This window comes from Rhinatrema bivittatum, chromosome 6 (genome assembly GCF_901001135.1).
Source record: "Rhinatrema bivittatum chromosome 6, aRhiBiv1.1, whole genome shotgun sequence".
Lineage (NCBI taxonomy): Eukaryota > Metazoa > Chordata > Amphibia > Gymnophiona > Rhinatrematidae > Rhinatrema > Rhinatrema bivittatum.
The window spans coordinates 224,374,695-224,388,237 of record NC_042620.1 but is presented as its reverse complement, the minus strand read 5'-3'; the positions used below and the strand labels follow the sequence as shown (position 1 = coordinate 224,388,237).

General features: G+C 43.1%; 1 protein-coding gene across 1 annotated transcript; it reads right to left on the bottom strand.

Annotated features, from left to right (window-relative positions):
• Positions 1–4,153: 4,153 nt before the first annotated feature.
• Positions 4,154–5,907, bottom strand: LOC115094681 (piggyBac transposable element-derived protein 3-like). The gene is given in 2 exon segments (XM_029607933.1): positions 4,154–5,394; positions 5,397–5,907. Coding segments are annotated over 2 exon segments (1,752 nt in total).
• Positions 5,908–13,543: the final 7,636 nt, after the last annotated feature.

The following is a 13,543-nucleotide window of genomic DNA, read 5'->3' as shown; positions in this document are numbered from 1 at the left end:
TCCAGCCAGATTTACACGTGCAGAGAACTTGCATGCCGGCGCGCCTATGTTACATAGGTCGCCGGCGCGTGCAAAGCCCCGGGACACGCGTAAGTCTCAAGGCTTTGCTTGGGGGGGCATGTCAGGGGCGTGTTGGGGGGGGCGTGTTGGGGGGCATGTCGGGAGCGGGGCCGTGGGCATGATGCCGGCCTGAGGGCATTCTGGGGGCATGGCCGAGGCCTCCGAAGCAGCCCCCGGGTCAGGGACTTGCACGCCGGCACGCCTGTTGCATAGGCCGCCGGCATGCGCAAAGCCCTGGGACGTGCGTAAGTCTCGGGGCTTTGCTTGGGGGAGCATGTCAGGGGCGTGTTGGAGGGCATATTGGGCGCAGGGCCGTGGGTGTGGTGCCAGCCCGGGGGCATTCTGTGGGCGTGGCCGAGGCCTCCAAAGCAGCCCCCGGGCCGGGGAATGGCGCACCGGCAGCCAGCCGGCGTGCACAAGTTACACCTGCCTTGGGCAGTCGTAACGTTTTTGACAAAGGTAGGGATGGGGGTGGGTTAGAAAGGGTTAGTTAGGGATGGGGGTGGGTTAGATAGGGGAAGAGAGGGGAAGCTGGGGAAGGGGTGGAAAAAAAGTTCCCCCTGGCGCGCGCCGACCCCGGATTTGCGTGCAGGGCTTTTAAACTTTACCCCATTTTTTTTCAGGGAAAAAGTATCCACAGAAAAGTCACATGCAAAACTTTGAGTGAAAATTTTCCCTGAACAATTTTCTGAGATAAAGTATGCTCATACTTTGCCTTTAAGAAATAGTGCACAGTTTATAGTGTAAAGCATCTATGGAATTTGCATCAATCCTCATAGTTATGAAAATTGCCCACCATGGGGTAGATTTTAATACATGTGCACTGATTACACACATGGACGCACTGATTTTATAACTCGCATGTTATAAAATCATTGGACAAGGCACACATGCACGCTGAATTTGTAATCGATGCGCGCATCTGCGTGCCACACACTCAATGGAGGGAGAATTATGCAAGTTTCACACAGCAGCGCATCACAGTCCTCCCCAGTTTCCTATACCCTATCCTAATCTCCCTTCCCTTTCTCCTCTCCTCTCCTCCCCTCCCCCTAAACCCTTTCACTTACCTTTTTTTTTTCTTATTTTGTTGCTTACTGCTCCAATGGAGCAGTAGCAATTTGCACACCCCAGGATTCCCTTCCCTGGTACAGCGGCAAATGACCACTGTACCGGCCACCTCCAGCCCTGTCCCGCTCCGCATCCCGCAGACCCCTTCCCACCCCTGGACCGCCCCTTTTACAAGCCCTGGCACTTAATTGAGAACCGGGGTTTTTACGCGCGTGGCTGGGCCCGTTTGAAAATTGGCCCGGTGCACGTAAGGCCCAGCCACGCGCATAAAGCCTGGGATTTACGCATGAGGCCAATTTAAAATCTACCCATATGAGTGCAATTTTCAAAGCAATTTATTCAGGCAAAAGGGGTTTTTCCCATACAAATTGACTCCCTGAAAACTACCCTCTCTTAATACGATTAAAAGTTTTCTTGCTGTTCCGCAACATACGGTATATACTTTTAACTATATTAAGAGGAGGCATTCTTGAGAACATGTTTCAGTTGGGAGTGGAAGAAATACAAGTATACATGGTATTTTCAAATATATGCACATGCATTTCAAGGAAATTTGCTCCTGCAGGTGCAAGTTTGTCTCAACAAGCAAGTAAATGGTTAGTATGCAACCTGACTCATTTACAGTATCTTAATAAAAATGCATCTTATCACACTTTCCTACCCTGGCCCCATGTAAGCAATTTTTTTTTTGGTACTCATTAAAATCAAATATGTTAATTGCAATTTACTATTTTTTTTTACTCTATAAATTATTTTAATACAACAAATGTGAATTTATTATTCTCTGTCCACTAGAAGCAACAGAGAAGTAGTGTAACAATAACGATGACAGAGGAGGCTCAATAACAATGTTATGCACCTCCACTGTCTTCTGCTGCCCAGGCTCTCTGAGGCTGGAGATAACTAAGGAAGAGTCTAAGCCATCATGCAACAGAAATAACTAGTGGCTGAATTTAGGGCCCATGATCCTGATCTCAGGGTTTCTGTTGCATGCACCTTGGCTGTGGACTGCCACTGCTATGACTGAGCCAGGTAAGTTTGGCGGGGGTATAAAATAGGGAACCTCCTCCCCCAGGGTAGCTGCAAACAAAAGTTCATGATAGCAGATCCCAGTCCTGGTTCTGACTGACTGAGATGGAAGCCTAGTAAAGAAGCACGCTCTAAAACTGTCAGGGTCCAAAAATTAAATAGATAAAGACACAAATAGCTCAGCTCAAAATAATTCAGTGACCACAATTATACTTGTAGTCACTGAGGGCCCTATTTACTCTGCATTTTTCTCATAGACATAAAATGGAAGAAAACCTTTAGTAAATAGGCTCCTGAATCAGTTAATTGTCATGACATATTTAAAGTAGATGATATAGAAATTCTTTATTTATAATTTATAGTAAATTCATTTCCTCACTTTTTATATGAGATGCAAGTACCAAAATATGAGATCCTGGAACACGTTTCTGAAAAATGCAAGTACAAAGGTGGGATCTGAGAGCTTTTAGTACTTGGAGCCTGATATGAGGTAATGAATAATTAGATCTGATTTATTTGGGACTGGGAACAGGAATAAGGACCATGGGAAGCCAAATGTAGACCTAGCAGTTCATGAGTGAGTCATAGCTAGCAACAAATTGATATGATTTTCTTAAACATTTACAAAATATATCTTGTGAACCACAAGTTTTGGATACCTAGCTATATTTTTCTACATTAACTAGAAAGTTAATAGAAGTCATACTCGCTTTTAGATATTGCTCTCTCATTTGGTAGACATCTATTTGTTGTATATGATATTGGTTAGGTGAATTGTTTACTTGGAGCTATGTAACATGCTCTTTTTTGAGTCAGCAATTTGGCATATATTTTTATCTCCTTAATGTTTGCACTATTTCTTTATCTCCATTTTACATCAATAAAGAAGATTAAAAATAACAGGAGATCAGTTCTAATTCATACTTTTAAGAAGTAAATTAAATACAGCAATGATGCTTAGATTTTGAAGTCAGATAGTAAATTCATTTTCAACAGATATAAGTCCAGTGGAGTCCAGCAGGGTACTGTCACTTACCATCTGCATGTCACATAGTTCATTGTTGCTGCCAGGAGGAAGCCATTATAACATGGTCTAATAATCTCAACCCACAGAGATTTAACAGGTTTAAGCAGGATAATTTATAACTAAGTTTTAAACATTTAGCCTTAGGGCAACTGGTGAAATTCAGTACTGCTGATCCACATATAGAGATTTAGTTTCAGATCTATTTTTTTCCTTATTGTTTAAGATATCTGTGAAGAGCTAGAGATGCTGATATATCTCCATTTGTAATCTAATTATAACTGCTTAATCTATGCTGTGCTATGTACATTGATGCTTTATGAATGATAATAATGCCTATCTAATTCCTATTACATATATACTTTATGTGAAAGTAAAAATGTAATAAAAAATGCTGCTGAAATGTACCAGGTTTCAGTGATATGCTGTAGAGCTATATATTGTGTTATAAATAAACAGCAAAAGGCAGAATATAATTAAGATATGATTAGACATTCTAAGTAGCAGCTGCCATGCTTCTATAGACTGTATTCTTTTGTGATCTCAGAAACTAGTCAGGGTCAAGTTTGGACAGTACTTGGAAAGGAGATCCACTATGAAGCACCGTAATGGAATCCCCGTTTTCTCCTGTTTGTATGTGCAGGACCATGCTAGAAGCCTGACCCACCTTAACCTTTTAGATCCCGCTCATTGAAGGACTTATTTCCTGATGCCCCTTTTTACATATCTTAGTTAACTAGACCCAAATATGGTATAAAAAAAATTTCAAGGAAATCGGACTATGGGTTTTTGAGAAAAATGCATGTCCACTAGTGGAACGTTGGGATCTACAGGAGTCAAAAAGTACTTTTTCAAAAATTCTTTATTTTAGGTAATTCTTGTAACATTTCTTTATTTTAGGTAATTCTTATAACATACTGCAATACTACAGCTGATATCATACATAAGAATGAAAATTAGTCAAAAAAATCAAGCATGATAATCTGGAAAACATTTTTCATGTAAACGTTTACCACAAAATTCACACCACTTTTTTGTATTTTTGGAGCAGACATCACATCGGCCTTGGGAAGTTGTGGACAAGAAGTGAGGCTGTGATGCCTTTACATCAGCACTTATGGATGCTGTAGGACCTCCTTTCTGGATGCGGTAGCTTGAAAGGCCACATTTCATTGCTACGGTAGATACTTCACGTAGGAAGTCCAAGTGGCTCATTGCTTCTTTTCCAAGCAGATGGCAGTGAATTTTCCAAGCTGCCACAACAGCCATGTTCAAGCCATTTGAAAATAAATTCCACCACCACTTTTTGGAGCGAAGTGTTGGGCGGTAAGCTGATAAAAGCCGGTCAAGTAGATCAACACCACCCATGCCTTGATTGTAAGCACCAATTATTTTTGGTTGCTTTATTAGAACTTTTTTCTTTTCTTTGAGAGAATAGCGGCTGGCATTTTGAAGTGGAAATGGCTTCATCCAGTTGGACATGACTGTGACCACACTGCTGTCATTCCAGCGGACACAGATGATGTCTCCATCACCACGATAATCAAATTCCCCACGATCTTTCTTGCGCAGTTCTTTAGGTGCCATTAGGGGACATTTCCCAGTTCTGTTTTCTCTGACAGTGCCAATTGCTCGAAATCCCTTTTCTTTCAGTTCCACCATCAAGTTGTGTGATGTGAAGAAATTATCAAAGAAAAGGCAATGATTTCTTGGCTCTTGAATGACTGAAATCAAATCCGAAATTACTCTTGTACCAAGTGGAACTTTTTCAGTTTTATCAGTGCCTGATTCTTCTGGCTGATATTTGGCACCTGTATAAATCTGCATTGAAAATGGAAAACCATCTGGACTGCACATCATCCATATTTTGTATCCAAATCGAATTGGTTTTCCTCGAAGGAACATTTTGCAGCTATGATGACCATAATATGGTACCATTGATTCGTCAATGCTCAGGCTTTCACTAAAAACACCTCCGATCTTCAAAAACTGAGCAGATAAATGGGTATAAAATGGCTCAATTTTTGCAGCTTTTCCAGGTGGTAGTTGCAAATTGTCAACAATATGAAAATAGATTTTCAGGTCCTCAAAGCGTTTTCTTGACATGGTTTTTGGCACAATTTGGTTGCTCAAATCTTCTGCAGTTGACCAGTAATGCTTTTCTTTTGGAACATGGTGATAGCCACTGTGCAAGAGTATTCCGAAGAAACAGTGATTTCGTCAGCATTTGTGTCAATGCTTGCCAATTTCTGCCTGGCATATATATTTGTCATGTATGCTAATTCTTCTAAATAATCTTCACCCATAATTTCTATGAAAAGTTCAAATGGTGTCTTTTGAAGAAGATCTGGACGAATATCAGCCAACTTTGTTGGGGCATGCTCTTCAATTGTGGTCGTGAAATCATCTGTCTTGATCCATCTTGGCTTTGGCTTCTCTGGGTTTCGTTTTCCTTTGGTATCTCCTGATTCTTGACAATAGGTTGATAGCAATTTGTCATCCTCATCCACTTCCTCATCGCGTGACTCAACTGCAACTTCCACTTCACCACACACATCTGCTGGTACTTCTGGTGTTAGGTCTTCGTCATTGATATCTTCGATATCTGAGTCTTCTAAATTATCTGATGGTGGTAAAATCACAATATCAGCTTCTGTAGCTTCAGAATCGCCCAAAACTTGTTCAACTGCTTCTTCAACAGTCAAGTACTTCTGAGTTTTCATTGTATTCCAAATTAGGAAATGAACAGGACCGTCGCGGAGCTAGTCTCGCTCGTGCAGCCCGAGAAGAGGACGGCGTCGCGGAGCTAGTCTCGCTCGTGCGGAGCTAGTCTCGCGGGGCCCGAGAAGAGGATGCCGTCACGGAGCTAGTCTCGCTCGTGCGGAGCTAGTCTCGCGGGGCCCGAGAAGAGGACGCTGTCGCGGAGCTAGTCTCGCTCGTGCGGAGCTAGTCTCGCGGGGCCCGAGAAGAGGATGCCGTCACGGAGCTAGTCTCGCTCGTGCGGAGCTAGTCTCGCGGGGCCCGAGAAGAGGACGCTGTCGCGGAGCTAGTCTCGCTCGTGCGGAGCTAGTCTCGCGGGGCCCGAGAAGAGGACGCCGTCGCGGAGCTAGCCTGTTGTGCTCAGTCCTTGCATCCTGAGATGGAGGCCCAGGAGAGAGTAAGATTCCTCATATAGTGTATGGGAGTGATAAGCCTGTGTGTATGTATGTTTGAGAGAGAGAGAGAGAGAGGGAGCATGGGAGTGAAGCCTGTGTATGTGCTTGAGAGAGAGCATGAGAATGAGAAGTCTGTGTGTATGTGTATGCATGAGAGAGAGCATGGGATTATATGTAATTTACCCTTTTTTTAAATATTTGTGAACCATTTTTTGCATTTTTATTCATTTTTCAAAAATGTGTATATTTTGACCCACAAAGATCCCAACGTTCCACATGTGGAACATGCAAACATAAATTGGTGCTGATCAATTTGTATCTTACCTACAAAAGAAAGATTTATGCCAACATGATCAGAAAACCCTTGGGAACTTGAATATATCACACAAGTCCTTTATTGACACTCAGTATCATACCAAAAGGTGAAAAGGTCAAACTATGTCAAAACTTCAGTTTTTGACCTACTTTGCATATTCATATCTTTAAGAGTATTCATCTTGGAACATCACATTTTTGGATTTAGACTGTTCAAGTTCTATACTCTCAAGCTAAATGGTTGAAAATTTGATTTTCTTTAGGTTTGGAGTAATTAAAATCATTTAAAAAAATGTTCCACTTGTGGCACATTGGGATCTAAAAGGTTAAAATCCACAGAGGGAGAGAGCTCTGTGGATGGGACCCTGTGAGGCAGGGAAGAGTTCAGAGGGCAGGACCATTTAGCAGAGATAAAAGTGTAAGCCCAGCTGGGTTCAAGAGGCCCCGAGTCTCCAGGAGAGGCTGCTCCGGTTAATCTATCCTGTCCAAGATAGCAGGAAGAGCTGAATACAAGGGATGTGAATCAATACTGGACTCGTTTCCGGTATCGGGTTCGTAAAATCACCACGGGAAATCATTGTTCCTGCGGTTCTGAGCATTTTCTTTTGGCTGTCCCGAGCTGAAAAAAAAAACTCACCCGACCCTTTAAATTTAATTATTTAGAATCCCCCACCCTCCCGACCTCCCAAAAAAACTTTTCTAAAGTACCTGGTGGTCCAGCAGGGATTCCGGGAGCTATCTCCTGCTCTCAAGCCTGTCGGCTGCCAGTAAGCAAAATGGCGCCGATGGACGGTTGGCGCCATCTTAAAAAATGGTTCAGGCCATCCATTGCTCCTACCATGTGACAGGGGCCGGCCAATGATACCGATAGCCCCTGTCACATGATAAGGGCAAAGGGCCATCGGCGCCATTTTGATTAGTGGCAGCCGACGGCCCGAGAGCGTGAGCTTGCTCCCGGGACCCCCGCTGGACCACCAGATACTTTAGAAAGGTTTTTGGGTGGTTGGGAGGGTGGGGGATTCTAAATAATTAAATTTAAAGGGTCGGGGTGGGTTTGGGGGTTGTTTTTGTGTTCCCTTTCTTCCCGCCCCCCCTCAAAAAATGATAAGAGAACCCCATGAAAATTTTGTGGGGTTTTTCTATTGCTTTCGGGGACCCCCCAATATTTGATGAGTTTGAAAATATCATATGATATTTTCAATCATCAGAAAAACGATTCACATCCCTACTGAATACTGCAAAGGTAGGCAATGGTTCTCCATACTGCATTTGTTTGTTTTGTGAATAAAGAACATTTTACCTAGAAAAGCTGAAGTCAGCATAGTTTTTGCCTCCAGGAGAGTAAAGGCTACTCAGCCATCCTCACAAGCACAAAATAGTGAGATTAGTGACCCTGTATAGGGACTTAAACTTCTGAAAAAGTATAGTATGGTATCATATAGTACTGCTAAATTATTGAGCACACTAGTCTGCTAACAGCTAATGTTGACTGCAAACTTTAAGCTTACCAGTTTCTAGGGTAGCCAGATAAGATTATTTGCATGGGAGTGGGGGCAGAGACCACTGATAATATAAGGGACAAAGAACAAAAGGGATACTTTGCATAATTTTGAGATTGAACACTTCAGAATTGCCATGCTAAATTGTATCACATTTTCTCAGTCTAAATTCACTGTCTTATAGCAAGGGCAGCTCTTACAGATTCAGCCCAGTGAATGAGGGATTTATTATGCCAGCAGAGTCTCTCTGCTGATTAGGCGTTTAAACAGATGTGCTATCAAGGATGACTCTCCTTTTGGACCAATGAGACTTCACTAAGTGTGTCCCACCCCCTAACACCTGCTTCCACTTACTGGTGGCGGTCGGGTTGGGACCTGGTTCTGCGGTGGTCAGGTCGGGTCTGGACGTGGCAGTCGGGTTGGGCCTGGTTGCAGCAGTTTCTTGTTGGCGCATGCGGGACTCACTGGCGGTTCGCTCGCAGTGCGGCTTTGAGGAATGTGCCGGTCCTCGGGCTGAAGGCAAGGGCTTTGTTTCCTGGATCGACTGGTGGTTGGGGCGCGTTTGGGCCCACGACTGGGGTGGCGCGAGTGATCTAGGCTCGGTCGTCTTCCTCGGGCTTGGGTTTCCCTTGATGTTAGGTCTTACTTTTAAATTTAAATGGCCTGTGTTTGTTTTTTTTTTTTCCTCGAGGCCCTATTCAATGACATCACAGTGCAGGGACTATATAAGGATAGTCCCTGTACTGCATTAGTGCCTTGGCAATGTTTTTTTTTAAGTGCCAGGCTCTTTTGCTTTTCAGTCTCCTGTGACTCTCGAGGTTTTGGTTTTCCTGAGATTTCTTTGGTTTTCTTGTGTTTTCAGATATTTCCCTGTGTTTTCTGATTCAAGATGTTAAGATACCTGTGATTGTTTGAATTAATAAATCCTTTGATTTTTCAGCTGACATCCTTTGATCTTCTCTGACTACCCAGAATTTCACTGTTGGTCTTGTGCTGTGCCCGGATCTCTATCTGATAGGGGTGTGCATTTGTATGCAACGTATTGGCAATCCGCAACGTATATGCCATATTTGTTGTATTCGTGGGGGTCACGAAACGTATGGCGAACCCCCACGAATACAACATATCACTAACGAATAAACCCCCACCCTCCTGACCCCCACAAGACTTGCCAAAAGTCGCTGGTGGTCCAGCGGGGGTCCTCGAGCGATCTCCTGCACTCGGGCTGTTGGCTGCCGGTATTCAAAATGGTGCAGATAGCCTTTGCCCTTACTATGTCACAGGGGCTACCTGTGCCATTTTGAATACCGGCAGCCAACGGCCTGATTGCAGGAGATCGCTCCAAGACCCCCGCTGGACCACCAGGGACTTTTGGCAAGTCTTGAGGGGGACTCTTGACCTCACAGGGACCCCCGCTGGACTCCTGGCCTCCAGGACCCCCGCTGGACCACCAAGGACTTTTGGCAAGTCTTGGGGGGGTCAGGAGGGTGGTGGCTTGTAGTAAATTAAATGTAAAGGATTGGGATGGGGTTTTTTTTGGGAAACAAATATATATGTAACTAATGAAAGGAGCGGGGTCCCCAGAGTCCTGACGAATACCGAATGGGACGAATCCGTCCCTGCTGCATATCCCTACTATCTGATACCCCTCGCAAGTCCAGCCAACCCAGGCACCCGAGGGCTTAACCTAAGGGGAAAAAGGGTTGGTAGTGGTCAAAGTTAGCAGGGTTTCAGTTGTTGTCCAGTCTTGCCTCCTGAAGTAAGGATTCCATCTCACGAGCTGGGTCACCTTCCTTCAGACCAAGGGTGCACTTCTGAATACCTTAGAACACTGAGGGTTAGAAATAATACTGCTTCTCTAGCTCTTTGTAACCAGTATGGCTCACTATGGATGGCTTTAGCATGCCACCAGTGATTCAAATGCTGCTCCTGATATAAAAAGGTATTAGAAGAACTAAAATAAATATGAATTAAAATGAAAAAATGTTAAAAATGTCAGGACTAAATATAAATTGTATAGTGATTTTCAGTTTGGTATGGAAATACTAATTTTGCAACCTAATAGAGATGCCTAGAAATGAGTATCCTACCACTAAGCAAAGTCATATGACAAGGTATTAATTTTATTACTTACTAATTGCTCATCAATATCACTTCATGATTTATAAGCAATACTTAGGGATCTTTAGAGAACAACCCAATAATTATCTAACATTTTAAGATAATATCCAATATGTCAAATGAAAAAATGTCTTTTCCCTGTAATTATTTGCTTATTTGTTTATAGGAATACTATTTGAAATGTTTGCTTCAGAAACATTGTGAATTACTGTGAATTAATAGAACATTTTTTTAGGGATATGCCTATATAGGATTTTGTTTTCAACATATTTATATAAATATCACAGTACTACTGGAGTGGTAGTTATTGGCAGCATACGGGGCCTATGCAATAAAGCTTAGCATAAAAGGTAAAAACATTTAACTCAGGTGGCTGTGACCAGCTCATCGCAAAGGGGAGGGGTTGACAACCTAAATTGTACAAAATTCAACCCGGATCCAAACTGGTGCAAATTGGCCACAGCTTTATTTCAAGAAACAGATGGACAAATAAAGACCTAAGTATCCAAGCAATCATAGGTCATGCTACCAAGCAGCCTTGTGGCAGGCAGACAGTGTGCCACCTCAGGATCCATGCTTGCCTCAGACAAGCAAGGCCCTGTCCTTCCAAGAAGTGTTCCTCATAGGCATTCCTGTTCATCCCACCTCACAGCATGGTGACTGCCCAACTGACGGGGACTTGTTGGTCTGCCATTGCAGTCTGCCATTGAACTGGGGCCCACCAGCCTTGACGACAGACAGCCCCCAACATATCTTTTGTTTATCGCAGACACTATTTTTCACAATTGTATAGCAAAATAATAAGTCTAGGGATAAGTTTGATGGGTTTTTTTAGGTGAACACTGTGTGTGCAGTGTGAATTTTGTGCATATTACTTTATCTGTTTATTTGTAGGATTTGGCACAGTTTTTTCAATGTATGAATTAAATAAAATGTTAAGTATAATGCTAAATATTTTAATTATGGATAATTTTTGTATATATATTAAGATTTCTAACAATGTCTAATCATTCTAATAAAGTATTGTTGTAATTGATCAAGTGTCTTTAAGATGCTGCATTAGTGCTGTTTTTCCCTTAGGGTTATTGTATTATGTATTAACAGAGCACTTGCAATATATGAGTAGATTTGTCTGTAATCTATTCTGTATATGCTGTGTGTGTGTGTGTGTATAATCAGCCAATTGGTCCAAATTCTGGCCAATTTGGCATCCAGTAGGGGTGGGGTGGACTCACCGATCAGATGCCGAGAAGGCAGCATCGTGGGAAGCAGGAGCAAAAAGGATGGCTGTGAGCTGCGCTCTGGAAGTTATCTCACCCACACTGCTGGCTTTACCCCCTGGTCTGTCTCTAGCTTTTACATCTCTCCAGTGGGTTCACTGGAAGCCCACTAGCCCACCTGGATTTGATTTCCCCCCACCCCAGGAAAGTCTGGCCTCTTTTTTTTTTTTGGCAGGCCAGTGTTTTCCCTACTGACACTGTGCCTGTCCTGTCTTTTCTGGGCCTCTACGCATGCCTGCAGCTCTGATGCTACCACCACACAGTGTCCCCACAGTGCTGACATCACTCAGATGCAAATTCACCGCCGACACAGCACCAACACCGCAGCGCGCCCTGCTGGCAATATGTGGAGGTCCAGGACGGGAGCTGGTGAGTGCCTCCCCCTGCACCCCTCCCCCTGCTCCGGGTGCAGCATTGTGTTACCCGTGGCATCCATGCATCGGCCTGGGACCGCATCGATGTATGTGCTAATATGGCTTTATTGAATATGCCATTATCGTGTACACTAAAACAGTTTTACCTTCACTTTTTTTGAAGGAGTTAATAAACATGTAGCTAAAGGTGAACCAGTAGATGTAGTATATTTGGATTTTCAGAGGATGTTTGACAACGTTCCTCATGAGAGGCTTCTAGGAAAAATAAAAAGTCATGGGATAAGTGGTGATGTCCTTTCGTGGATTACAAACTGGCTAACAGAGAGTAGGATTAAATGGACAATTTTCTCAGTGGAAGGGAGTGGGCAGTGGAGTGCCTCAGGGATCTGTATAGGGACCCGTACTTTTCAATATATTTATAAGTGAGCTGTAAAGAAATACGATGAGTGAGGTAATCAAATTTGCAGATGATACAAAATTGTTCAGCGTAGTTAAATCACAAGCAGATTGTGATAAATTTCAGGAAGAGCTTGTGAGACTGGAAAATTGGGCATCCAAAATGGCAGATGAAATTTAATGTGGATAAGTGCAAGGTGATGCATATAGGGAAAAATAACTCATGCTATAGTTACACAATGTTAGGTTCCATATTAGGAGCTACCAACCAAGAAAGAAATCTAGGCATCATAGTGGCTAACACATTGAAATCATCGGTTCAGTGTGCTGCGGCAGTCAAAAAAGCAAACAGAATGTTAGGAATTATTAGGAAGGGAATGGTGAATAAAATGGAAAATGTCATAATGCCTTTGTATCGCTCTATGGTGAGACCGCACCTTGAATACTGTGTACAATTCTGGTCGCCGCATCTCAAAAAAGATATAGTTGCGATAGAGAAGGTACAGAGAAGGGTGACCAAAATGATAAAGGGAATGGAACAGCTCCCCTATGAGGAAATACTAAAGAGGTTAGGACTTTTCAGCTTGGAGAAGAGATGACTGAGGGGGGGATATGATAGAGGTGTTTAAAATCATGAGAGGTCTAGAACAGGTAAATGTGAATCAGTTATTTACTCTTTCGAATAACAGAAGGACTAGGGAGAACTCCTTGAACTTAGCATGGAGCACATTTAAAACTAATCGGAGAAAGTTCTTTTTCACTCAACACACAATTAAACTCTGGAATTTGTTGCCAGAGGATGTGGTTAGTGCAGATAGTGTAGCTGTGTTTAAAAAAGGATTGGATAAGTTCTTGGAGGAGAAGTCTATTATCTGCTGTTAATTAAGTAGACTTAGAAAATAGCCACTGCTATTACTAGCAACAGTAGCATGGAATAGACTTAGTTTTTGGGTACTTGCCAGGTTCTTGTGGCCTGGATTGGCCACTGTTGGAAACTGGATGCTGGGCTTGATGGACTCTTGGTCTGACCCAGTGTGGCATGTTCTTATGTTCTTCTTATGTTCTTACCATGGGCAAATGCAAAGAGAAAACTAAGCCTAGATTCACTAATACCACTGGGCTCTTTGAATTGCGTGGTACAGGGGGACGGGGGGCGAAGTGGGGGGTGGGCCTGTGAAAGTCAGATCGCTGCCAGCTTTCGCAGCCAATAGCGCCATCA